Below are 23565 nucleotides of genomic sequence, written 5' to 3' on the forward strand. Positions count from 1 at the left end.
TCTGACTGCAGAAGGGGAGGGGGACAAAGGGCAGGCGGGGGTGCAGGGCCTGTGGGGAGTCAGTCTCGGTGGGGCTAGGAGGAGAGAAGCGGCTTAGAGCAGGAAAAGGGGGGAGACGGGCCGGGACCCCCTCTCCCGCCTGCTCACATGGATCCTTCCCGCCCACCGGCCGGCCGGGAGTCCCCAGCGCGCCATGCCAGAGCATGCGGGCAGGGGGCACATGGTGCCACGTCACAGCGTCCCCCCAGCCCCACAGGGGGCCACTGGCCCCGCCTGGCCTCCCCTCGCTGTTCCCCAAGCAGACCGAGCACGCAAAGCCCCTCCCAGCCGGCCCCCAGCAGAGCAGAGGGGCAGGCCCAGGCCGGGACCCAGCCCCCCACGAAGCTCAGCGCTGGGAGCGCAGGGCCGGGAGGGGCGCTCGGGGCCCAGGCTCGCGTGGGTCTGGCTGGGAAGCAGGCGGGGGTCGGGGGGGAGGGGAGGGCTGAACAACGCGCAGAGGGGCCGAGCCAGAGAAGGGTCCGGAGCTGGAGGGGCCGACGCAGGGAGGACGACGGAGCCGAGCGTGTGGGGAAAGCCCTGGACAGGCCGACGGACCCGCAGCACCTGGGCCGCGCCGGGCGCACCCACCTGTGACGGAGACGCTGTAGAAGACGGAGTCGCCGCCCGCGTCGCACACGAACTCCCCCGTGTCCTGCGGCCGGGCCGAGAGGATGAGGAGCCGGCGATGGGGCCCCTCCCGCTCCAGGCACAGGCGCTCGCCCTCCTCCACCTCCAGCCCGTCCTTGTACCAGTGGGCGGGGGCGTCGGGGCGGGACAGCTCGCACGCCAGCACCACGCGCGCCCCGGACACGTAGGCGTGCGCCGCCGCCTCGTTGGAGCTGACGATCCGCACCGGCGGCTCTGGGCGGGGAGACGGGCGGCTCAGCGGGGTGGGGGGGGCCGGGCCAGCTGGGACCCTCCTGGCCCCGCCCATCCCTCAGCGCGGGGGGTCACCGCTCGCTAGCACGGGGCCCCTGATGAGCAGCCAGGCCCCGGCCCAGCGGGCCCCTCGCACTCGGCCTGAGCAGCGTAGCGAGAGTCTGCCCCACGGGGAGCCACGGCCCTTCCCGTCCCACGCAGGGCGGTCGGTTACCACGGGGGCCAGCCCATCCCGCCAGGCCCCCCCGCGGGCCAGCCCATCCCGCCAGGCCCCCCCGCGGGACAGCCCATCCCCCAGTGCTTCCCGCCAGGCCCCCCCGCGGGCCAGCCCATCCCGCCAGGCCCCCCCCACAGGCCAGCCCATCCCGCCAGGCCCCCCCGCAGGCCAGCCCATCCCCCAGCCCATCCCGCCAGGCCCCCCCCACGGGCCAGCCCATCCCCCAGTGCTTCCCGCCAGGCCAGGCAATCCCACCAGGCTCCCCGAGGCCAGGAGCTGCTCTCTGCATGGTCCTAGTGTGGCCCCTGGACCCTGCAGCCCCCGCAGTCAGTGCTGCCCCCAGAGCGCAGAGGACGTGCTAAGAGCTGGCTCTGGCACTCACAGGGATCCAGAGCCCGGCCCCTTGGGGTAACTGACCAGCCCAGGGCACGAGCCCCGTTCCCCAGCTGCCATCGCCCAGCAGGGGGGGCTGGGGGAAGGGGTCCCCCTGCCCTGGGCTGGCAGGGTTGCTGGGCCCTGGCCGAAGCTACCGGCTTGTCTCCCGTGTCTGTGCGGCTCGCTCCTCACCTTGCACCTGCAGAGTGGCCACGCTCCGCACCCCGCTGGCCACGAAGCCGACCTGGGCCCCACTCTCGGCCAGCCGCACCCCGCGGAGCAGCAGGGAGTGCTCGGTCCCGCTCTGCTTTGCGGTGAAGCGCTGGCCGGCCCCCGTCTCCTCCAGCCTCGCCCCGTCCAGCAGCCAGGTCCCCGCCACCGCAGCCGAGAGCTCCAGGGAGAAGCAGGCGTCCTGGCCGGCCTGCACCTGCACGTCCTGCAGGCCTCTCCGCACGCAAGCTACAGGGACTAGAGACGGCAGGGCCTCAGCCGGGGAGGGCAGCGGGCAGGGGCCCTTCGGGGGGCGGCTGCACGTCGGGTGAGCACGGGGACGGGCCCCGCGGCCCCGCTCTGCGCGGTCACTGCCCAGAGGCTGCGGGGCGTACCGAGGTGCACGGAGCCAGGGAACTCCACGGGCCTGCTCCTCCCGTACTTGTTGACGGCGCAGATGCGGAAGCAGTAGTCGGCCTCGGCGGGCACGCTGTCCCCCAGCACCTCCACCATGCTCGCCAGGTCCGTGGTCAGGCACTGCACCCACTCGGCCGCGCTGGCCTCCTGCCGCTCCAGCACGTAGCTGCTGGGGGGGCTTCGGTGCGCGCCAGGCCCAGGGCACCACGTCAGGAGGGCGGCATTGCTGCGGGCAGTGCTCATCTCGGCAGCCACGGGCGCGCTCGGCGGGACACGCTTGGCACCTAATGCAGACCCACCGCCAGTTACCGCCCTGCCCGAGACGCTCAGCCAGGGTGGGGGCTGGCCAGGCAGGGCCTCCCCCGCGGGGGCTGTGGGGCCTGTTCCCCAGTTCAGGGGCCGGCTGGCAGTGGGGCCACGCTTTCCCGCCGGGGGCACCCGCTCAGGGCCTGGGCACGTGGGCACCAATAGTCCTGCCCCAGCGATAGCCACGTGCTCTGGGTGCAGCGAGCGTTGGGACCCTGCGCAGAAGGGGAGGCCACAAGCAAGCGTGGCACCTCGGAGGCCAACCCACAGCTCCCCCGTACGTCTCAGGGGCTGGCCTGGGCACTCGGGCCTGGACTGGACGGCAGCCCCTCTTCCCCAGAGGGTCTCGGCACCAGCGGCAGAGTGCGTGGAACTGGCCATCACGTGCCCGGGTGACGCGGTTCCCCTCGGCCTGGACAAAGGCAAGAACCGGCCGGCCCGTCTCACCAACCGCCTCACATCCAACACCCGGCGGCGTCAACGGCCAAGCCCAGCCCACTCTGGCAGCCCCTCAGCACCGGCACTGCCGGCCACGGGGGCTTTGCACCCCCTCCTCCCACTCCAGCTCCTCGGAAGAGGGGGTTTGCCCGCGAGAGCGCACGACCCAGCTGTACTGGATGGTCTCGGACAGCTCCCTGAGAGTCAGGGCCTGCAGCGCAAGAGCCCAGCCCGCACGACCATCCTTCAGGACAAGAGGGAGCTGAATGCTGGGTGGGAGGGGCCTGTCGCAGAGCTCCGCCCCCGGGGCAGGGCTGGAATGTGGTGGGAGGGGCTTGTCACAGAGTTCCGCCCCCGGGGCAGGGCTGGGATGCGGTAGGAGGGGCCTGTCGCAGAGCTCCGCCCCCAGGGCAGGGCTGGGATGCGGTAGGAGGGGCCTGTCACAGAGCTCCGCCCCCAGGGCCGGGCTGGGACACGGTGGGAGGGGCCTGTCGCAGAGCTCCGCCCCCAGGGCAAGGCTGGGATGCGGTAGGAGGGGCCTGTCGCAGAGCTCCGCCCCCGGGGCAGGGCTGGGATGCGGTAGGAGGGGCCTGTCGCAGAGCTCCGCCCACAGGGCAGGGCTGGGATGCGGTAGGAGGGGCCTGTCACAGAGCTCCGCCCCCAGGGCCGGGCTGGGACACGGTGGGAGGGGCCTGTCGCAGAGCTCCGCCCCCAGGGCAAGGCTGGGATGCGGTAGGAGGGGCCTGTCACAGAGCTCCGCCCCCAGGGCCGGGCTGGGACACGGTGGGAGGGGCCTGTCGCAGAGCTCCGCCCCCAGGGCAAGGCTGGGATGCGGTAGGAGGGGCCTGTCGCAGAGCTCCGCCCCCGGGGCAGGGCTGGGATGCGGTAGGAGGGGCCTGTCGCAGAGCTCCGCCCACAGGGCCGGGCTGGGATGCGGTAGGAGGGGCCTGTCACAGAGCTCCGCCCACAGGGCCAGGCTGGGACACGGTGGGAGGGGCCTGTCGCAGAGCTCCGCCCACAGGGCCGGGGTCAGGCTGGGACTGGATGGAGGTGGGAAAGCGCCAGAGGAGTTTGCACCAGGTGCAGGAGGTTGGTGAACTGCGAGCTTGCCACCCCCACGGGGTTTGTGCCCTGGTTTGTACCTGTCTGCCTGAGGGCTGGTGCTCACCTAACTGCCACTGGGCAGATTTGAACCTGGGGCCTCTGGAGCTTAGTGTAGAAGCCTCGACCCTCTGAGCAAAACGCCAGCTGGCTCCCAGCCCCTGCTGTAGAGGTCTCTGTTGCTGTGGTCTAGGTGCCACGGCGTGGGAAAGTGAACCACACGAGGGCCGTGTCCACACTCACGGCTTCTTGCGCAAGAATCCGCAGAGCGTCCACACTGCCCGCCCGCTCTTGCACAAGGAACTTTCCAGTCCGGCGTGGGAAGAGAGGGCTCCTTGCACAAGAGCTACGCTCTTTTCTAACAGGTGTGAGCTCTCTTCGCAGGAGCTCTTGCACAAGAGGGCAGTGTGGCCGCTCGGCAGGGATTTCTTGCACAAGAGAGCCCTCTGGCTAAAATGGCCACCAGAGCTTTCTTGTGCAAGAGACCGTCCACACGGCCATGGGAGCTCTTGCGCAAAAGCACAGCTCGCACAGGCAGTGTGGACGTGTTCTTGCACAAGATACAGAGAAGAGTTGTACAGAGAAGAGCGACAAGAATGATGAAAGGTCTAGAGAACATGACCTATGAAGCCAGGCTTCATGAACTGGGCTTGTTTAGTTTGGAAAAAAGAAGATTAAGGGGGGACATGATAGCGGTTTTCAAATATCTAAAAGGGTGTCACAAGGAGGAAGGAGAAAATTTGTTCCTCTTGGTTTCTGAGGACAGGACAAGGAGTAATGGGCTTAAAGTGCAGCAGGGGAGGTTTAGATTGGACATTAGGAAAAAATTCCTAACTGTCAGGGTGGTCAAATATTGGAATAAATTGCCAAGGGAGGTGGTGGAATCTCCCTCTCTGGAGATATTTAAGAACAGGTTAGATAGACATCTGTCAGGGATGGTGTAGACGGAGCTTGGTCCTGCCTTGAGGGCAGGGGGCTGGACTCGATGACCTCTTGAGGTCCCTTCCAGTCCTATTATTCTATGATTCTATGATTCTATCCCTTGCGCACGATGTTCTTGCACAAGAAGCCGCCAGTGTAGACATAGCCTAGGTGTGTGGCTTACACTCACCCTCGTGCATCACCATGGGAGCTTCATGCTGGGTTCCCAGCTGTCACCAGATCTAAGGCCACTACCCCAGGCCCCTGCTTGTACCCAGATGTCCCTGCAGTCAGGAGGTGGCTGCAGCCATAGGGAGCCAGCCGGGCACCGGGCCGGCGACACGCCCAGCCGGGCACCGGGCCGGCGACACGCCCAGCCATTCCCAAGCAGGCGAACCCCTGCCCCAAGGTCCCTGCTGCCCGCGGGGGCTGGGCGGGGCTGGCTCCAGTCCAGCCGGGCGCAGAGGGAGCCCTGCCCCAGCCTGAAGGCCCACGGTCCCGCCGCGAGGGGCGCTCACACTTGACGCGGAGCTGGGCTGACGTCTGTGCCTCCCCCACGGCGAAGGAGACGACTCCGGCGTCCTCCCGGCTCACGTGCACCAGGACCAGCAGGTGGGTTTTGCCGAAGCTCTTCAGCACGGTGCAGGGCGCCTCCTGCAGCTGCAGCCCATTGTGGCGCCAGCAGGGCCCCTCCACAGCGTCCCGCGTCTCCACGCAGAAGGCAGCGTTCTCCCCCTCCATGACGTCCAGCTTCCGCGGCAGCCGCTTCACGATCACCCCTGGCAGGGGGGGCCACGTGAGGGGGCAGCTCGGGACACCAGGACCCAGGTGTCAGGAATGGGGCTGGTATGAGGAGAGGAGAGGGGGCAGGGTGGGCAGGCTGGAGCGGGGCATGAGGGGGCAGAGTGGACGAGCTGGGAGCTGGGGCAGGGCACGGAGGTGTCAAACAAAAGCTTCTGCTCTCCGGATTCTGCGTGTGCTCTTCATGTGCTTGTCCGATGTCTGTGTGTGGAGTTAGACACACGCACGCTGTGCGGATGCTGGAAGTGTCCCTGTCTGTGGCAGAGCAACGGGCCAGGAACGCTCAGCCCATGCTGATGAGCGAGGCTCCAGGGACAATAGATCTAAATGGCAAAGACACAGCTGGGGAGTGAAGTTTAAGGCCTGGCGCTGACCATGTGACGCTCCAGCTTGGAAGAGACCAAGGAGCTATAGAAGTGCCATGTGGCATCCTCCAGTTTTTGTCTACAGCTTTGCTCCCAATCCCAGAGGCAGCCTTGCAGGGAACAAGGAGCCGGGAAGAACCGTGGACCCGTCCTGACATGGGATGTAACCAGAGACTTTTAAGCCAGCAGCTGTAACATCTCTGCTAGAGCCTGCACCGAGAACTGGGAGATTCGCTGCATGTCATGTACTATCCTTTAACAACCTCACTCTCCTGCTTTTCTTTCTTTTAATAATAAACCTTAGATTGTAGATTCTAAAGGTTTGGCCCAGCGTCATTTGTGGGTGAGGTCCAGAGTGTAAATTGACCTGGGACCTGTGGCTGGTTCCTTGGGGCTGGAGAACCCGTTTGGGGTGGGTGAGATGGGTCCTATAACCTCTCAGCTGTGTTAGGCCGGGGCTGATTGGGGCACAGGGAGAGCTGGGGTGTCTGAGGGGTGTTGCTCGGGAGGCTTCTGGCTGGCCAGGCAGGCCGCTGGAGCGCTCAGTGTGGCTGGTTTGTGGCCTGTTTGGGAAGGTCTCCAGTCTGGGGCTGTAGGGAGCCCTGAGTTTTGAGCAATTCGTTCTGTGCGGACGCCCTCAGCTGTGCCCAGACCCGGCCCGGCCCGTCACAGGGACAAGGGGGCTGGGTGAAATGCAGGTGAAATGCGGGTTCAGGAAGGGCTGGGGGGAGGCCGGGTGCCATGCACAGGGCAGGGGAGGCAGGAGGAAGCCGAGGGGAGGCGGGCTGTGCACGCAGTGGGGAAGGGCGGGGCCTGTCTCCAGGACCCCCTGCCCAGGCTCTGCGCCCCGGGCCCGGCTCTCACCTCGGACCGAGAGCTCGGCGATGCTGCGTCCCTGCTGCTGCATCCGGCAGAGGTAGACGCCATCGTCGTCAGTGCGGGCGTCGCGGATGGTCAGGCGCCGCACCGGGCCCTGCTCCTCCATCACGTACTTGGGGCTGGGCTGCAGCTGCGTGTCCTCCAGGTACCAGGCCGTGGGGATGGTCTCCAGGGGCACCTGGCACTCCAGCACGGCGTCCTGGCGCTCCTGCACCTCCACGTCCACCAGGTGCACCTGGAACCGCACCCGGGGCTCTGGGGCCCAGCACGAGAGAGAGACGGGGGCTGCAGAGAGCGGGGCCAGGGCCACCCCGCACCCACGCTCACGCACCCGGCCTGCGGGCGGCCACCACACGTGGCCTGGCCACGGGGCCACATCCTGCCCTGGCCACGGGGCCACATCCTGCCCACGGCTGAGCACAGAGCCCTCAGGGGCCAGCAAGCGGGGGCTGGGCTGGGCGGGCAGGCTCTGGCCAGCCCCCGACCCCTGGATTAGCTGCCTGCTCCAGGGAGGGGCAGCGAGCGCTTGCAGGTCCCAGCGGCTATTTTAAGAGGTGGCAGGCGACAGTGGGCAGCACTTGGTATGATCGGCACTCGGCACCCGGCTATCAGCTCTTCAACTGCCCCAGCCCCTGCCGAGCCGCCGCGGCTGCTGGGCGGGGAGGGGACGGCCGAGGGTGCCCCAGCCCCTGCCGAGCCGTCGGGGCTGCTGGGCGGGGAGGGGACGGCCGAGGGTGCCCCAGGCCCTGCCGAGCTGCTGCGGCTGCTGGGCGGGGAGGGGACGGCCGAGGGTGCCCCAGGCCCTGTCGAGCCGTCGTGGCTGCTGGGCGGGGAGGGGACGGCCGAGGGTGCCCCAGCCCCTGCCGAGCCGCCGTGGCTGCTGGGCGGGGAGGGGACGGCCGAGGGTGCCCCAGGCCCTGCCGAGCCGTCGGGGCTGCTGGGCGGGGAGGGGACGGCCGAGGGTGCCCCAGCCCCTGTCGAGCCGTCGGGGCTGCTGGGCGAGGAGGGGACGGCCGAGGGTGCCCCAGGCCCTGCCGAGCTGCTGCGGCTGCTGGGCGGGGAGGGGACGGCCGAGGGTGCCCCAGCCCCTGCCGAGCTGCTGCGGCTGCTGGGCGGGGAGGGGACGGCCGAGGGTGCCCCAGCCCCTGCCGAGCTGCTGCGGCTGCTGGGCGGGGAGGGGACGGCCGAGGGTGCCCCAGGCCCTGTCGAGCCGTCGGGGCTGCTGGGCGGGGAGGGGACGGCCGAGGGTGCCCCAGCCCCTGTCGAGCCGTCGTGGCTGCTGGGCGGGGAGGGGACGGCCGAGGGTGCCCCAGCCCCTGTCGAGCCGTCGGGGCTGCTGGGCGGGGAGGGGACGGCCGAGGGTGCCCCAGGCCCTGTCGAGCCGTCGGGGCTGCTGGGCGGGGAGGGGACGGCCGAGGCGGCTCGGAACGCCCTGGGCCCCTCTGAGCTGCCCTGGGAAAGGAGTCCCGCAGGGAGGCTGCGGCCATGGAAGTCCCAGAGGAGGCCGGGTCTGGGTCTCCGTCCGTGTGGGCCGTGCTGGGAAAGACAATTCGCCATCCAGGCCTCGTCCAAGGGCGGCCCGTCCTGCCCGTGCGGTGAGGGGCCTGACCCATCCCTGCCCGCCTGGGCAGCGCCAGGCCCCTGGCCCTGAGCCCAGCGGCTCAGCAACGTGCCCGTCATGCGAGCGCCAGGCCGGTCTGCACCGGGGAAGGAGGGCAGCAGAAAGGGATGCTCGGGGCTGACAAACCCCCACGGAGCGACATGGCCCCCGCCTGGGCCGGGCAGCGCTGGGCGCCTCCGTCGCGTTTCTCTGGTGTCCTGGCAGCCTGGGGCTTGGTGCTGCACGGCGGAGGCGTGGGGGGGCCAGGCAGGAAGTGCTGGCTGAGAGCTGGCCGTAAGACCAGGTCACTGCAGCTTGGCCGATGGGATTTGGGGGACGTGGTGAGGGGGGTTCCAGGGAGCACCCCTGTGCCGCGAGTTCTCCCCGCCCGGCAGTGCTGGTGGCTCAGGGCCCCCCGGGCAGCAGACTCACTGCCATGCCCCAGGGCACTACGCCCCGGCCGGGTCCCAGCCAGGCTCCAGCGAGTGCTCAGCATGTCCCCGTTAGGGGCTGCCGGCCTGGCTTCTCCTCGGCATCCGCCTTCCAGATCCGAGGCCTGAGCCCCCTTCCAGCTGCCTCCTTGGGGCGAGGGGGCCCTGCCCTGCAGCCTTGGAGACTGGCAAATCCAGCCCAGCAACTGAGGCCCCAGAGATGTGGGCCCCTGCACCCCCCGCGTGGGAACAAGGGGCGGGGGACGTGCGGGCTCCCGGCTGGGCCAGGTGAGGGGGCTGTCAGCGGGGGCTGCCCCAAGGGCTGTAAGGCAGCCTGGGGAACTCACCGCCCAAAGCTCACGGGGGTCACAGACCCACAGGTCCTGTCCAGGAGGCGATGGAGCCACATGGCTTCTCCTGGAGGGAGACACCCCCCTCGGGGCTCTGGCCCATTGATGGTCAACGACAGCCTCCACCACCACCTGCCCCAGACCACCAGGGCCCCCGCTGTTGCGTACGCATGGGCCAATGAGGACCCCGTTTCGCTCCCCCGAGCCCAGCGCCCCGGGTCACCGCAGCCCCGCAGGAACAGGCTGGCCCCGACTCCTGGGGGCCCCTGGGCCTACCTCGGACCCGGAGCTGCACGGCGCTGAGGGTCTGGCCGGCCGCGTTGGAGGCAGTGCAGACGTACAGCCCCTGGTCCCCCGCCTTGCAGTACAGCACTTTCAGGGTGAAGTAGCCCTCCCTGTCCTCGTACACCAGATGCCGCCTGCCTGGCGCAACCGCCTGCCCGTCCTTCTGCCACAGCACCTCGGGCTTGGGCTTGCCCGTCACGTAGCAGCGGAACTTGGCGTGCTTCCCCTCGCTCACCGCGAACGCCTTGGCCTGGGGGGCGCCGTTCGCCCGGGCCGGCTGCCCGTGGTCCCGTCCGCGCGGCTCCAGCGGCTTCCCGCCCTGGCTCAGGGGCAGCCCCCGAGCCGCCGGCTCAACCAGGAGCACAGCGGCTGCCAGAGCCTCCCCGGCGCGGTTCTGGGCCCGGCACACATAGACCCCCCCGTCCGGGGGCCGGGCACCAAAGAGCTTCAGGAAATGCCAGCCGTCCGGCTCCCTCCCCAGGGAGAAGCGGCTGCTCTCGAAGAGCTCCGGCAGCTGGCGGCCGTCCTTCTCCCAGCGCAGCGTGGGGCACGGGTGCCCCGAGAGCCTGCAGGCGAACCCCACGTCCTCCCCCCGGCAGACCTGCCGCGACGCCGGCTTGCTCAGAAAGAGGGGGGGCGCGTCTTCGGGGTCTCCCGCCTGCTGCAGCAGCGCCCCATCCGCCGTGAGCGTGGCCTCCGCGCAGGTCTCCCCGACGGCGTTCCTGGCCTTCCGGTGGGAAAGGGACAGGCTGCACACGCTCCCCTCCGCCTCCGCCTGGAGCCGGCTGGGCGGCGCGAGCGGGAGCCTGTCCTCCCAGACCACGCTGGGCTGCGAGTCACCCACGACCTGGCACCGCAGGACAGCGTCAGCTCCGCTCGGCACTCTGGAAGGGCGGGGGCAGGCCAGGAACGAGGGGGCCCCCCCAAGCACGTCCATTGTGGGACACCTGAGGGACAGACAGACGGACGGGGCTAGCCAGCGCCAGAGCAGGAGGAGCAATGGGGCCAGCAGTGGAACGGACAGACTTGTGACCTCCCCCACATGGCCACTGGCACAGCCCTACGGACCTGCCTCCCGCCCCAGAGCGGCCAGACCACGGGCGTCTCGCCAGAGTCCAGTCTGCCTGGGAAGGGCTCTGATCGCCCACAACCGGCCGGCAGGGGCCCCGGGCCGCGCTCCCAGGGCTCTGATCACCCACAACCGGCCGGCAGGGGCCCCTGGGCCACACTCCCAGGGCTCTGATCACCCACAACCGGCCGACAGGGGCCCCCGGGCCACGCTCCCAGGGCTCTGATCACCCACAACCGGCCGGCAGGGGCCCCCTGGCCACACTACCAGGGCTCTGATCACCCACAACTGGCCGGCAGGGGCCCCCGGGCCGCGCTCCCAGGGCTCTGATCACCCACAACTGGCCGGCAGGGGCCCCCGGGCCACGCTCCCAGGGCTCTGATCACCCACAACCGGCCGGCAGGGGCCCCCGGGCCGCGCTCCCAGGGCTCTGATCACCCACAACCGGCCGGCAGGGGCCCCCTGGCCACACTACCAGGGCTCTGATCACCCACAACCGGCCGGCAGGGGCCCCCGGGCCGCGCTCCCAGGGCTCTGATCACCCACAACCGGCCGACAGGGGCCCCCGGGCCGCGCTCCCAGGGCTCTGATCACCCACAACTGGCCGACAGGGGCCCCCGGGCCGCGCTCCCAGGGCTCTGATCACCCACAACCGGCCGACAGGGGCCCCCGGGCCGCGCTCCCAGGGCTCTGATCACCCACAACTGGCCGGCAGGGGCCCCCGGGTCGCGCTCCCAGGGCTCTGATCACCCACAACTGGCCGGCAGGGCCCCTGGGCCGCGCTCCCAGGGCTCTGATCACCCACAACTAGCCAGCAGGGGCCCCCGGGCCGCGCTCCCAGGGCTCTGATCACCCACAACCGGCCGGCAGGGCCCCCGGGCCGCGCTCCCAGGGCTCTGATCACCCACAACTGGCCGACAGGGGCCCCCGGGCCACGCTCCCAGGGCTCTGATCACCCACAACCGGCCGGCAGGGGCCCCCGGGCCGCGCTCCCAGGGCTCTGATCACCCACAACCGGCCGACAGGGGCCCCCGGGCCGCGCTCCCAGGGCTCTGATCACCCACAACCGGCCGGCAGGGGCCCCCGGGTCGCGCTCCCAGGGCTCTGATCACCCACAACCGGCCGGCAGGGGCCCCCGGGCCGCGCTCCCAGGGCTCTGATCACCCACAACTGGCCGACAGGGGCCCCCGGGCCGCGCTCCCAGGGCTCTGATCACCCACAACCGGCCGGCAGGGGCCCCCGGGCCGCGCTCCCAGGGCTCTGATCACCCACAACCGGCCGGCAGGGCCCCTGGGCCGCGCTCCCAGGGCTCTGATCACCCACAACTAGCCGGCAGGGGCCCCCGGGCCGCGCTCCCAGGGCTCTGATCACCCACAACCGGCCGGCAGGGGCCCCCGGGTCGCGCTCCCAGGGCTCTGATCACCCACAACCGGCCGGCAGGGGCCCCCGGGTCGCGCTCCCAGGGCTCTGATCACCCACAACCGGCCGGCAGGGGCCCCCGGGCCGCGCTCCCAGGGCTCTGATCGCCCACAACCGGCCAGCAGGGGCCCCCGGGCCGCGCTCCCAGGGCTCTGATCACCCACAACCGGCCGGCAGGGCCCCTGGGCCGCGCTCCCAGGGCTCTGATCACCCACAACCGGCCGGCAGGGGCCCCCGGGCCACGCTCCCAGGGCTCTGATCACCCACAACCGGCCGGCAGGGGCCCCCGGGCCGCGCTCCCAGGGCTCTGATCACCCACAACCGGCCGGCAGGGGCCCCCGGGCCGCGCTCCCAGGGCTCTGATCACCCACAACCGGCCGACAGGGGCCCCCGGGCCGCGCTCCCAGGGCTCTGATCACCCACAACCGGCCGGCAGGGGCCCCCGGGCCACGCTCCCAGGGCTCTGATCACCCACAACCGGCCGGCAGGGGCCCCCGGGCCACGCTCCCAGGGCTCTGATCACCCACAACCGGCCGGCAGGGGCCCCCGGGCCGCGCTCCCAGGGCTCTGATCACCCACAACCGGCCGGCAGGGGCCCCCGGGCCGCGCTCCCATGGCTCTGATCACCCACAACCGGCCGACAGGGGCCCCCGGGCCGCGCTCCCAGGGCTCTGATCACCCACAACCGGCCGGCAGGGGCCCCCGGGCCGCGCTCCCAGGGCTCTGATCACCCACAACCGGCCGGCAGGGGCCCCCGGGCCGCGCTCCCAGGGCTCTGATCACCCACAACCGGCCGGCAGGGCCCCCGGGCCGCGCTCCCAGGGCTCTGATCACCCACAACCGGCCGGCAGGGGCCCCCGGGCCGCGCTCCCAGGGCTCTGATCACCCACAACCGGCCGGCAGGGGCCCCCGGGCCGCGCTCCCAGGGCTCTGATCACCCACAACCGGCCGGCAGGGGCCCCCGGGCCACGCTCCCAGGGCTCTGATCACCCACAACCGGCCGGCAGGGGCCCCCGGGTCGCGCTCCCAGGGCTCTGATCACCCACAACCGGCCGGCAGGGGCCCCCGGGCCACACTCCCATGGCTCTGATCACCCACAACCGGCCGGCAGGGGCCCCCGGGCCGCGCTCCCAGGGCTCTGATCGCCCACAACTGGCCGGCAGGGCCCCCGGGCCGCGCTCCCAGGGCTCTGATCGCCCACAACCGGCCGGCAGGGGCCCCCGGGCCACGCTCCCAGGGCTCTGATCACCCACAACCGGCCGGCAGGGGCCCCCGGGCCGCGCTCCCAGGGCTCTGATCGCCCACAACCGGCCGACAGGGGCCCCCGGGCCGCGCTCCCAGGGCTCTGATCGCCCACAACCGGCCGGCAGGGGCCCCCGGGCCGCGCTCCCAGGGCTCTGATCACCCACAACCGGCCGGCAGGGGCCCCCGGGCCGCGCTCCCAGGGCTCTGATCACCCACAACCGGCCGGCAGGGGCCCCCGGGCCGCGCTCCCAGGGCTCTGATCACCCACAACCGGCCGGCAGGGGCCCCCGGGTCGCGCTCCCAGGGCTCTGATCACCCACAACCGGCCGGCAGGGGCCCCCGGGCCACGCTCCCAGGGCTCTGATCACCCACAACCGGCCGGCAGGGGCCCCCGGGTCGCGCTCCCAGGGCTCTGATCACCCACAACCGGCCGGCAGGGGCCCCTGGGCCGCGCTCCCAGGGCTCTGATCACCCACAACCGGCCGGCAGGGGCCCCCGGGCCACGCTCCCAGGGCTCTGATCACCCACAACCGGCCGACAGGGGCCCCCGGGCCGCGCTCCCAGGGCTCTGATCACCCACAACCGGCCGGCAGGGGCCCCCGGGCCGCGCTCCCATGGCTCTGATCACCCACAACCGGCCGACAGGGGCCCCCGGGCCGCGCTCCCAGGGCTCTGATCACCCACAACCGGCCGACAGGGGCCCCCGGGCCGCACTCCCAGGGCTCTGATCACCCACAACCGGCCGGCAGGGGCCCCCGGGCCGCGCTCCCAGGGCTCTGATCACCCACAACCGGCCGACAGGGGCCCCCGGGCCGCGCTCCCAGGGCTCTGATCACCCACAACCGGCCGACAGGGGCCCCCGGGCCGCGCTCCCAGGGCTCTGATCACCCACAACCGGCCGGCAGGGGCCCCCGGGTCGCGCTCCCAGGGCTCTGATCACCCACAACCGGCCGGCAGGGGCCCCTGGGCCGCGCTCCCAGGGCTCTGATCACCCACAACCGGCCGACAGGGGCCCCTGGGCCACGCTCCCAGGGCTCTGATCACCCACAACCGGCCGGCAGGGGCCCCCGGGCCGCGCTCCCAGGGCTCTGATCACCCACAACCGGCCGGCAGGGGCCCCCGGGCCGCGCTCCCAGGGCTCTGATCACCCACAACCGGCCGGCAGGGGCCCCCGGGCCGCGCTCCCAGGGCTCTGATCGCCCACAACCGGCCGGCAGGGCCCCTGGGCCGCGCTCCCAGGGCTCTGATCACCCACAACCGGCCGGCAGGGGCCCCCGGGCCGCGCTCCCAGGGCTCTGATCACCCACAACCGGCCGGCAGGGGCCCCCGGGCCGCGCTCCCAGGGCTCTGATCACCCACAACCGGCCGGCAGGGCCCCTGGGCCGCGCTCCCAGGGCTCTGATCACCCACAACCGGCCGGCAGGGCCCCCGGGCCGCGCTCCCAGGGCTCTGATCACCCACAACCGGCCGGCAGGGGCCCCCGGGTCGCGCTCCCAGGGCTCTGATCACCCACAACCGGCCGGCAGGGGCCCCCGGGCCACGCTCCCAGGGCTCTGATCACCCACAACCGGCCGGCAGGGCCCCCGGGCCGCGCTCCCAGGGCTCTGATCACCCACAACCGGCCGGCAGGGGCCCCCGGGTCGCGCTCCCAGGGCTCTGATCACCCACAACCGGCCGGCAGGGGCCCCCGGGCCGCGCTCCCAGGGCTCTGATCACCCACAACCGGCCGGCAGGGGCCCCCGGGCCGCGCTCCCAGGGCTCTGATAGCCCACAACCGGCCGGCAGGGGCCCCCGGGTCGCGCTCCCAGGGCTCTGATCACCCACAACCGGCCGGCAGGGGCCCCCGGGCCGCGCTCCCAGGGCTCTGATCGCCCACAACCGGCCGGCAGGGGCCCCCGGGTCGCGCTCCCAGGGCTCTGATCACCCACAACCGGCCGGCAGGGCCCCCGGGCCGCGCTCCCAGGGCTCTGATCACCCACAACCGGCCGGCAGGGGCCCCCGGGCCGCGCTCCCAGGGCTCTGATCACCCACAACCGGCCGACAGGGGCCCCCGGGTCGCGCTCCCAGGGCTCTGATCACCCACAACCGGCCGGCAGGGGCCCCCGGGCCACGCTCCCAGGGCTCTGATCACCCACAACCGGCCGGCAGGGGCCCCCGGGCCACGCTCCCAGGGCTCTGATCACCCACAACCGGCCGGCAGGGGCCCCCGGGCCACGCTCCCAGGGCTCTGATCGCCCACAACCGGCCGGCAGGGGCCCCCGGGTCGCGCTCCCAGGGCTCTGATCACCCACAACCGGCCGGCAGGGGCCCCCGGGCCGCGCTCCCAGGGCTCTGATCACCCACAACCGGCCGGCAGGGCCCCCGGGCCGCGCTCCCAGGGCTCTGATCGCCCACAACCGGCCGGCAGGGCCCCCGGGCCACGCTCCCAGGGCTCTGATTGCCCACAACCGGCCGGCAGGGCCCCTGGGCCGCGCTCCCAGGGCTCTGATCACCCACAACCGGCCGACAGGGCCCCTGGGCCGCGCTCCCAGGGCTCTGATCACCCACAACTGGCCGGCAGGGGCCCCCGGGCCACGCTCCCAGGGCTCTGATCACCCACAACCGGCCGGCAGGGGCCCCCGGGCCGCGCTCCCAGGGCTCTGATCACCCACAACCGGCCGGCAGGGCCCCTGGGCCGCGCTCCCAGGGCTCTGATCACCCACAACCGGCCGGCAGGGGCCCCCGGGCCACGCTCCCAGGGCTCTGATCACCCACAACCGGCCGGCAGGGCCCCCGGGCCACGCTCCCAGGGCTCTGATCACCCACAACCGGCCGACAGGGGCCCCCGGGCCACGCTCCCAGGGCTCTGATCACCCACAACCGGCCGGCAGGGCCCCCGGGCCACGCTCCCAGGGCTCTGATCACCCACAACCGGCCGACAGGGGCCCCCGGGCCACGCTCCCAGGGCTCTGATCACCCACAACCGGCCGACAGGGGCCCCCGGGCCGCGCTCCCAGGGCTCTGATCACCCACAACCGGCCGACAGGGGCCCCCGGGCCGCGCTCCCAGGGCTCTGATCACCCACAACCGGCCGGCAGGGGCCCCTGGGCCACACTCCCAGGGCTCTGATCACCCACAACCGGCCGGCAGGGGCCCCCGGGCCACACTACCAGGGCTCTGATCACCCACAACCGGCCGGCAGGGGCCCCCGGGCCACACTCCCAGGGCTCTGATCACCCACAACCGGCCGACAGGGGCCCCCGGGCCACACTACCAGGGCTCTGATCACCCACAACCGGCCGACAGGGGCCCCCGGGCCGCGCTCCCAGGGCTCTGATCACCCACAACTGGCCGACAGGGGCCCCCGGGCCGCGCTCCCAGGGCTCTGATCGCCCACAACCGGCCGGCAGGGGCCCCCTGGCCGCGCTCCCAGGGCTCTGATCACCCACAACCGGCCGGCAGGGGCCCCCGGGCCGCGCTCCCAGGGCTCTGATCACCCACAACCGGCCGGCAGGGGCCCCCGGGCCACACTCCCAGGGCTCTGATCACCCACAACCGGCCGGCAGGGCCCCCGGGTCGCGCTCCCAGGGCTCTGATCACCCACAACCGGCCGACAGGGGCCCCCGGGCCACGCTCCCAGGGCTCTGATCACCCACAACCGGCCGACAGGGGCCCCCGGGCCGCGCTCCCAGGGCTCTGATCACCCACAACCGGCCGACAGGGGCCCCCGGGCCACGCTCCCAGGGCTCTGATCACCCACAACCGGCCGGCAGGGCCCCTGGGCCGCGCTCCCAGGGCTCTGATCACCCACAACCGGCCGACAGGGCCCCTGGGCCGCGCTCCCAGGGCTCTGATCACCCACAACCGGCCGGCAGGGGCCCCCGGGCCGCGCTCCCAGGGCTCTGATCACCCACAACCGGCCGGCAGGGCCCCTGGGCCGCGCTCCCAGGGCTCTGATCGCCCACAACCGGCCGGCAGGGGCCCCCGGGCCGCGCTCCCAGAGCTCTGATCACCCACAACCGGCCGGCAGGGGTCCCCGGGTCGCGCTCCCAGGGCTCTGATCACCCACAACCGGCCGGCAGGGGCCCCTGGGCCGCGCTCCCAGGGCTCTGATCACCCACAACCGGCCGGCAGGGCCCCCGGGCCGCGCTCCCAGGGCTCTGATCACCCACATCTAGCCGGCAGGGCCCCTGGGCCGCGCTCCCAGGGCTCTGATCACCCACAACCGGCCGGCAGGGCCCCTGGGCCGCGCTCCCAGGGCTCTGATCACCCACAACCGGCCGACAGGGCCCCTGGGCCGCGCTCCCAGGGCTCTGATCACCCACAACCGGCCGGCAGGGGCCCCCGGGCCGCGCTCCCAGGGCTCTGATCACCCACAACCGGCCGGCAGGGCCCCTGGGCCGCGCTCCCAGGGCTCTGATCGCCCACAACCGGCCGGCAGGGGCCCCCGGGCCGCGCTCCCAGAGCTCTGATCACCCACAACCGGCCGGCAGGGGTCCCCGGGTCGCGCTCCCAGGGCTCTGATCACCCACAACCGGCCAGCAGGGGCCCCTGGGCCGCGCTCCCAGGGCTCTGATCACCCACAACCGGCCGGCAGGGCCCCCGGGCCGCGCTCCCAGGGCTCTGATCACCCACAACCGGCCGGCAGGGGCCCCCGGGCCGCGCTCCCAGGGCTCTGATCACCCACAACCGGCCGGCAGGGGCCCCCGGGCCGCGCTCCCAGGGCTCTGATCACCCACAACCGGCCGGCAGGGCCCCTGGGCCGCGCTCCCAGGGCTCTGATCACCCACAACCGGCCGACAGGGGCCCCTGGGCCGCGCTCCCAGGGCTCTGATCACCCACAACCGGCCGGCAGGGGCCCCCGGGTCGCGCTCCCAGGGCTCTGATCACCCACAACCGGCCGGCAGGGGCCCTGGGCCGCGCTCCCAGGGCTCTGATCACCCACAACCGGCCGGCAGGGGCCCCCGGGTCGCGCTCCCATGGCTCTGATCACCCACAACCGGCCGGCAGGGGCCCCCGGGCCGCGCTCCCAGGGCTCTGATCACCCACAACCGGCCGGCAGGGCCCCCGGGCCGCGCTCCCAGGGCTCTGATCACCCACATCTAGCCGGCAGGGCCCCTGGGCCGCGCTCCCAGGGCTCTGATCACCCACAACCGGCCGGCAGGGCCCCTGGGCCGCGCTCCCAGGGCTCTGATCACCCACAACCGGCCGACAGGGCCCCTGGGCCGCGCTCCCAGGGCTCTGATCACCCACAACCGGCCGGCAGGGGCCCCCGGGCCGCGCTCCCAGGGCTCTGATCACCCACAACCGGCCGGCAGGGCCCCTGGGCCGCGCTCCCAGGGCTCTGATCGCCCACAACCGGCCGGCAGGGGCCCCCGGGCCGCGCTCCCAGAGCTCTGATCACCCACAACCGGCCGGCAGGGGTCCCCGGGTCGCGCTCCCAGGGCTCTGATCACCCACAACCGGCCGGCAGGGGCCCCTGGGCCGCGCTCCCAGGGCTCTGATCACCCACAACCGGCCGGCAGGGCCCCCGGGCCGCGCTCCCAGGGCTCTGATCACCCACAACCGGCCGGCAGGGGCCCCCGGGCCGCGCTCCCAGGGCTCTGATCACCCACAACCGGCCGGCAGGGGCCCCCGGGCCGCGCTCCCAGGGCTCTGATCACCCACAACCGGCCGGCAGGGCCCCTGGGCCGCGCTCCCAGGGCTCTGATCACCCACAACCGGCCGACAGGGGCCCCTGGGCCGCGCTCCCAGGGCTCTGATCACCCACAACCGGCCGGCAGGGGCCCCCGGGTCGCGCTCCCAGGGCTCTGATCACCCACAACCGGCCGGCAGGGCCCCCGCCCGCGCTCCCAGGGCTCTGATCACCCACAACCGGCCGGCAGGGGCCCCCGGGTCGCGCTCCCAGGGCTCTGATCACCCACAACCGGCCGGCAGGGGCCCTGGGCCGCGCTCCCAGGGCTCTGATCACCCACAACCGGCCGGCAGGGGCCCCTGGGCCGCGCTCCCAGGGCTCTGATCACCCACAACCGGCCGACAGGGGCCCCTGGGCCGCGCTCCCAGGGCTCTGATCACCCACAACCGGCCGGCAGGGGCCCCGGGCCACGCTCCCAGGGCTCTGATCACCCACAACCGGCCGGCAGGGGCCCCCTGGCCACGCTCCCAGGGCTCTGATCACCCACAACCGGCCGGCAGGGGCCCCGGGCCACGCTCCCAGGGCTCTGATCACCCACAACCGGCCGGCAGGGGCCCACAGGCCAGGCCCAGGCAGTGCACGGGCCCCGCGAGCCTGGCCAATGGCACATGCAACCCGGCCCCCCCCAGGGCCTGCTGTGCCCTGCAGAGCGTCTGTCTGGGGCCCAAGCCCCTTGCCGCCCAGCTACACCGAAAGCGGCCAAGCAGGCGCCTGCTGAGACCAGGCTCACCGGGTGGGCAGAGGGCTTGGGACCGCTCCCCTCCAGGGCACGCCAGCCCCACCTGGCTCCGAGAGATTTGGGGGGCTGGCTGGCTGGGGGGTGCCAGGAAATGGGCCGCCCGAGAGGCCACCGGCTCGGGTCGGGCGCCAGGGCAGGGGACTGGCAGGCTGTGACGTAGTGGGGGTATCGCGCTGCTTTCTATGCTGGCTCTGGGGTAACCCCACTGGCTGCTGCCGGTACCACGGCCCAGAAGGACAGGGATGGGTCATTATGCAAAGGGATCTCTCAACCGGGCCGACCAGCTACCCCCCAAGGAGAGAACCAAAGGAAGGTGGATGCTGCCCTGGCTGGGGGGCAGGGCTGGAGGAGAGGGAGTGAGTTCCTGTCTGGGAGGATGGAGGAAGCAGCCTCAGCAACAGGCTGGGGGGTTTAGAAGCCGAGACCCCCCCCCCCCATATCAAGGGGGGCTGAGGCATCCTAGGCCTGTCCTGTAGCCTGGTGACATCTGTGCTGGACTGTATCTTGGAGAGGCAATAAAGTCCCTCTGTTCTACCGGCTGGTGGAGTCTGTTCGTGCCATTTCGGGGGTGCAGGAGGCGGGGGTGTCACACTGGTGTCAGAAGTGGGATGCACTGCACCCCGTGGATGGAGCTTCCAGCGGCGAGCGACAAGGCGCAGTAGAAGCAAGAGCCCTGGAGCCAGGCGTGCTTGAGGCAGAGCGAAGCGGTTCCTGGGAATCGTGGGGCGCTGCAGCACTAGACTGGTGAGTCTGCACCGAGGGGCCCAGCGGGCAGATGGCCTACACCCGACTCTTGAAGGCAGAGCTGGTGGGGCTGTGCAGAGAGAGGGACTTGCCTGTGCAGAAAGCAACCAAGGCCCAGCTGATTGCCCAGCTGGAAGAGAATGACCAGCCACAGGGCCAAGAATCTGTCCCCAGGGAAGCAGCCAGACCCCTCCTGAGAGTGTGTCAGGCTCGGAGAGGGGGCAGAGCACTGGACCCCACCGGAGAGATGAGACAGCTTCCCCTGGGAGGCCTGCAAGCCGTAGCCCATCTAGGGTAGGGGCCAGCCCAGCGGAGCTGCGGCGCCTGGAGATCCAGCTGCGGATCAAGGAATTGGAAGTAGAGGACTGAGAGAGGGACCACCAGGACCGAGAGAAGGAGCGCCAAGATCGACAGAGGGACCGCGAGGATCGAGAGAGGCAGCAACAGCATGAGTTGGCCATGGCAGAGCGGAGAACCGGCGGGGCCCCGGCTGCGCCAAGAGTGGATGGGCCCCAGGGTCCCAGACGCTTGGAGAGGCTCGTGGTGGCCCAACTGAAGGACATGGGCGACATAGACGGGTTCCTCAGCTCCTTTGAGAGGGCCTGTGGACTGCAACGGGTTCCCCCAGCTGACTGGCTGCAGGAGCTCGTCCCCGCACTGAACCAGGAGGCGGCCGGAGTGCTCAGTCAGCTGGAGGACCTACAGCCAGGGGATTACAACCGAGTCAAGGAGGCCCTGCTGCACAATTTCGGGCTGACCCCCGAGATGTACAGGAAGAAGTTCCGGGGGGTACAGAAAGGGCCACGGGAGACCTATGTGGACCTGGCCTCCTGCCTGGCGCAACACGGCCGCAAGTGGGTGTCTGGAGTCGGAGCCCAGACCGCAGAGGAGCTGCTCAAGCTGGTCATGATGGAGCAGTTCTATGAAGTGTGCCCACCCAAACTGAAGCTTTGGCTCAAGGACCGGAGACCAGAGACCCCCCAGGAGGCCGGGAGGCTGGCGGATGAGTTCACGGAGAGCCGGTCCGGGTGTGAACGGGAGTCCCGGAGAGAAAAGGAACCGCGCAGAGACCGGATCTCGGCTGAGCGACGGAGGGAGTCAACCACGGGGTGAGACCAAGGAACAAGTCGTCTGCGCCCCAGAGAACCAGCCAGGGCCTGGACAGAGACAGCCCAAAGCCTAACTTGCCATCGCTGTGGGCAAAAAGGCCACAAGAGGGCTCAGTGCACCAGGTCCCAGGACCGGGGACTTTCCAGGGTTAACTGGCTGGGGCGGGAGGAAGGGCAGGCTGCCCCAGAGGCAGGGGCTGGCAGGCAAACCTCAGCTCAGAGAGAGGGGAAGGATGCTCAGTGCACCTCCCCTGGGAGGTCTGACCCTCGGGAGGCGGATTTCTCCGTGTACCGGGTGGGGGCAGGACGGCCCCTGCGGAGCGAGTGCCTCATACCCCTGGAGGTGGATGGTAGGAAGGTGACGGGCTTCTGGGACACGGGGGCGGAGGTGACTCTGGCCCGATCCGACATAGTGGCCCCGGAGCGGATACTACCCCACGCGCAGCTGACCCTGAAGGGCATAGACGGGTCCCCGTTTAAGGTGCCTGTAGCCCGGGTGCATCTGAAATGGGGGGCCAAGGAAGGCCTCAAGGAAGTGGGGGTGCACCCGCACTTGCCCACCGAGGTGCTGATGGGGAATGACCTAGAGGAGAGGCCCCATGAATCCCAGTGGGCTCTAGTCACCATCTGGAGCCAGAGCCAGCGGGGGGCTGACAACGTGGGTCCAGGGAAGGACTCCTGGCAGCGTCCTCAGGGTCCCATCCCAGTGGACACGGGGTCCAGCCAGGCTGGGACTCCGGACCTAGGCAAAGGTGGGGGACAGGTCCCGATCCCTGCCTCAGCAGCTGAATTCCAGGCTGAGGTGCAGGCAGACCCCTCCTTGCAGAGGCTGAGGGACCAGGCTGGCCTCCGTGCAGCTCAGCCCCGGGGGAGAGGTGGCCAGGAGAGATTCCTGCGGGGGTGTGGACTCCTGTTCCGGGAATGGCTTCCCCCCAGGAAGGCGAGGGCATGGGGGGTCCCGCGGCAGCTGGTCGTCCCCCGAAAGTATCGCCTCAAGCTGCTGTATTTGGCCCACGATGTCCCCGTTGGGGGCCACCGGGGGATCCGGAGCACCCGGCTGAGGCTGCTCCAGCACTTCTATTGGCCGGGAATCTTTACAGCCGTGCAGCGGTACTGCCGGTCCTGTGACTCCTGCCAGAGGGGCGGGAAGGCCCAAGACAGTAGGAAAGCGGCTTGGGGGTCTCTACCCCAGATAGACCCTCTGGGCTTCCTGAGAGAGTTATGGGAGGGGAAGACCCCCCTGGATGGAGCTTCGGGGGTGGAAGCCGCCCTGGCTGTCCAGAGAAGGCTCACTGGGCTCATGGCCCCAGCCCGAGAGACCCCGGCCAGAGATCAAGGCCAGCGGAAGGGTAGGTGTGACCCCCGAGGACAGGCCTGTGCCAGTCGCCCTGGAGCGGGGCGGCGAGTGGACAGAGGGAAGCCAGCTCATGTGGGGCCTCGCCACGGCCGGCCCGAGTCAAGGGGAGCACCCATGTCCTCAGGGCGGGTTCCCACGCAGAGGACCCGAACTTCCCTAGGTCACGAGTGGAGTGACCCTGCTCAGTTCGCTCTCGGAGGGGGGAGAACTGTGATGTAGTGGGGGTATCGCGCTGCTTTCTATGCTGGCTTTGTGGCTGCTGCCGGTACCACGGCCCAGAAGGACAGGGATGGGTCATTATGCAAAGGGATCTCTCAACCGGGCCGACCAGCTACCCCCCAAGGAGAGAACCAAAGGAAGGTGGATGCTGCCTTGGCCTGGGGCCAGGGCTGGAGGAAAGGGAGTGAGTGTCTGTCTGGGAGCATGGAGGAAGTAGCCTCAGCAACAGGCTGGGGGGTTTAGAAGCCGAGACCCCCCCCCATATCAAGGGGGCTGAGGCATCCTAGGCCTGCCCTGTAGCCTGGTGACATCTGTGCTGTGCTGTATCCTGGAGAGGCAATAAACTTCCTCTGTTCTACTGGCTGGGGGAGTCTGT

The 23565-nt window shown here is 71.4% G+C and overlaps 1 protein-coding gene across 1 annotated transcript in view; it reads right to left on the reverse strand.

The window, feature by feature from the left end:
* LOC142823518 (obscurin-like protein 1) overlaps positions 1 to 23565 on the reverse strand; it is a 93994-nt gene that overhangs the window by 66652 nt on the left and 3777 nt on the right. Inside the window, 6 exon segments of the mRNA XM_075914613.1 lie at positions 628 to 900; positions 1703 to 1978; positions 2116 to 2421; positions 5422 to 5682; positions 6934 to 7203; positions 9606 to 10561. Coding sequence (XP_075770728.1) covers positions 628 to 900; positions 1703 to 1978; positions 2116 to 2421; positions 5422 to 5682; positions 6934 to 7203; positions 9606 to 10551 — 2332 coding nt within the window. The 5' untranslated portion in view covers positions 10552 to 10561.

This window comes from Pelodiscus sinensis, unplaced genomic scaffold (genome assembly GCF_049634645.1).
Source record: "Pelodiscus sinensis isolate JC-2024 unplaced genomic scaffold, ASM4963464v1 ctg188, whole genome shotgun sequence".
NCBI classification, from domain to species: domain Eukaryota; kingdom Metazoa; phylum Chordata; order Testudines; family Trionychidae; genus Pelodiscus; species Pelodiscus sinensis.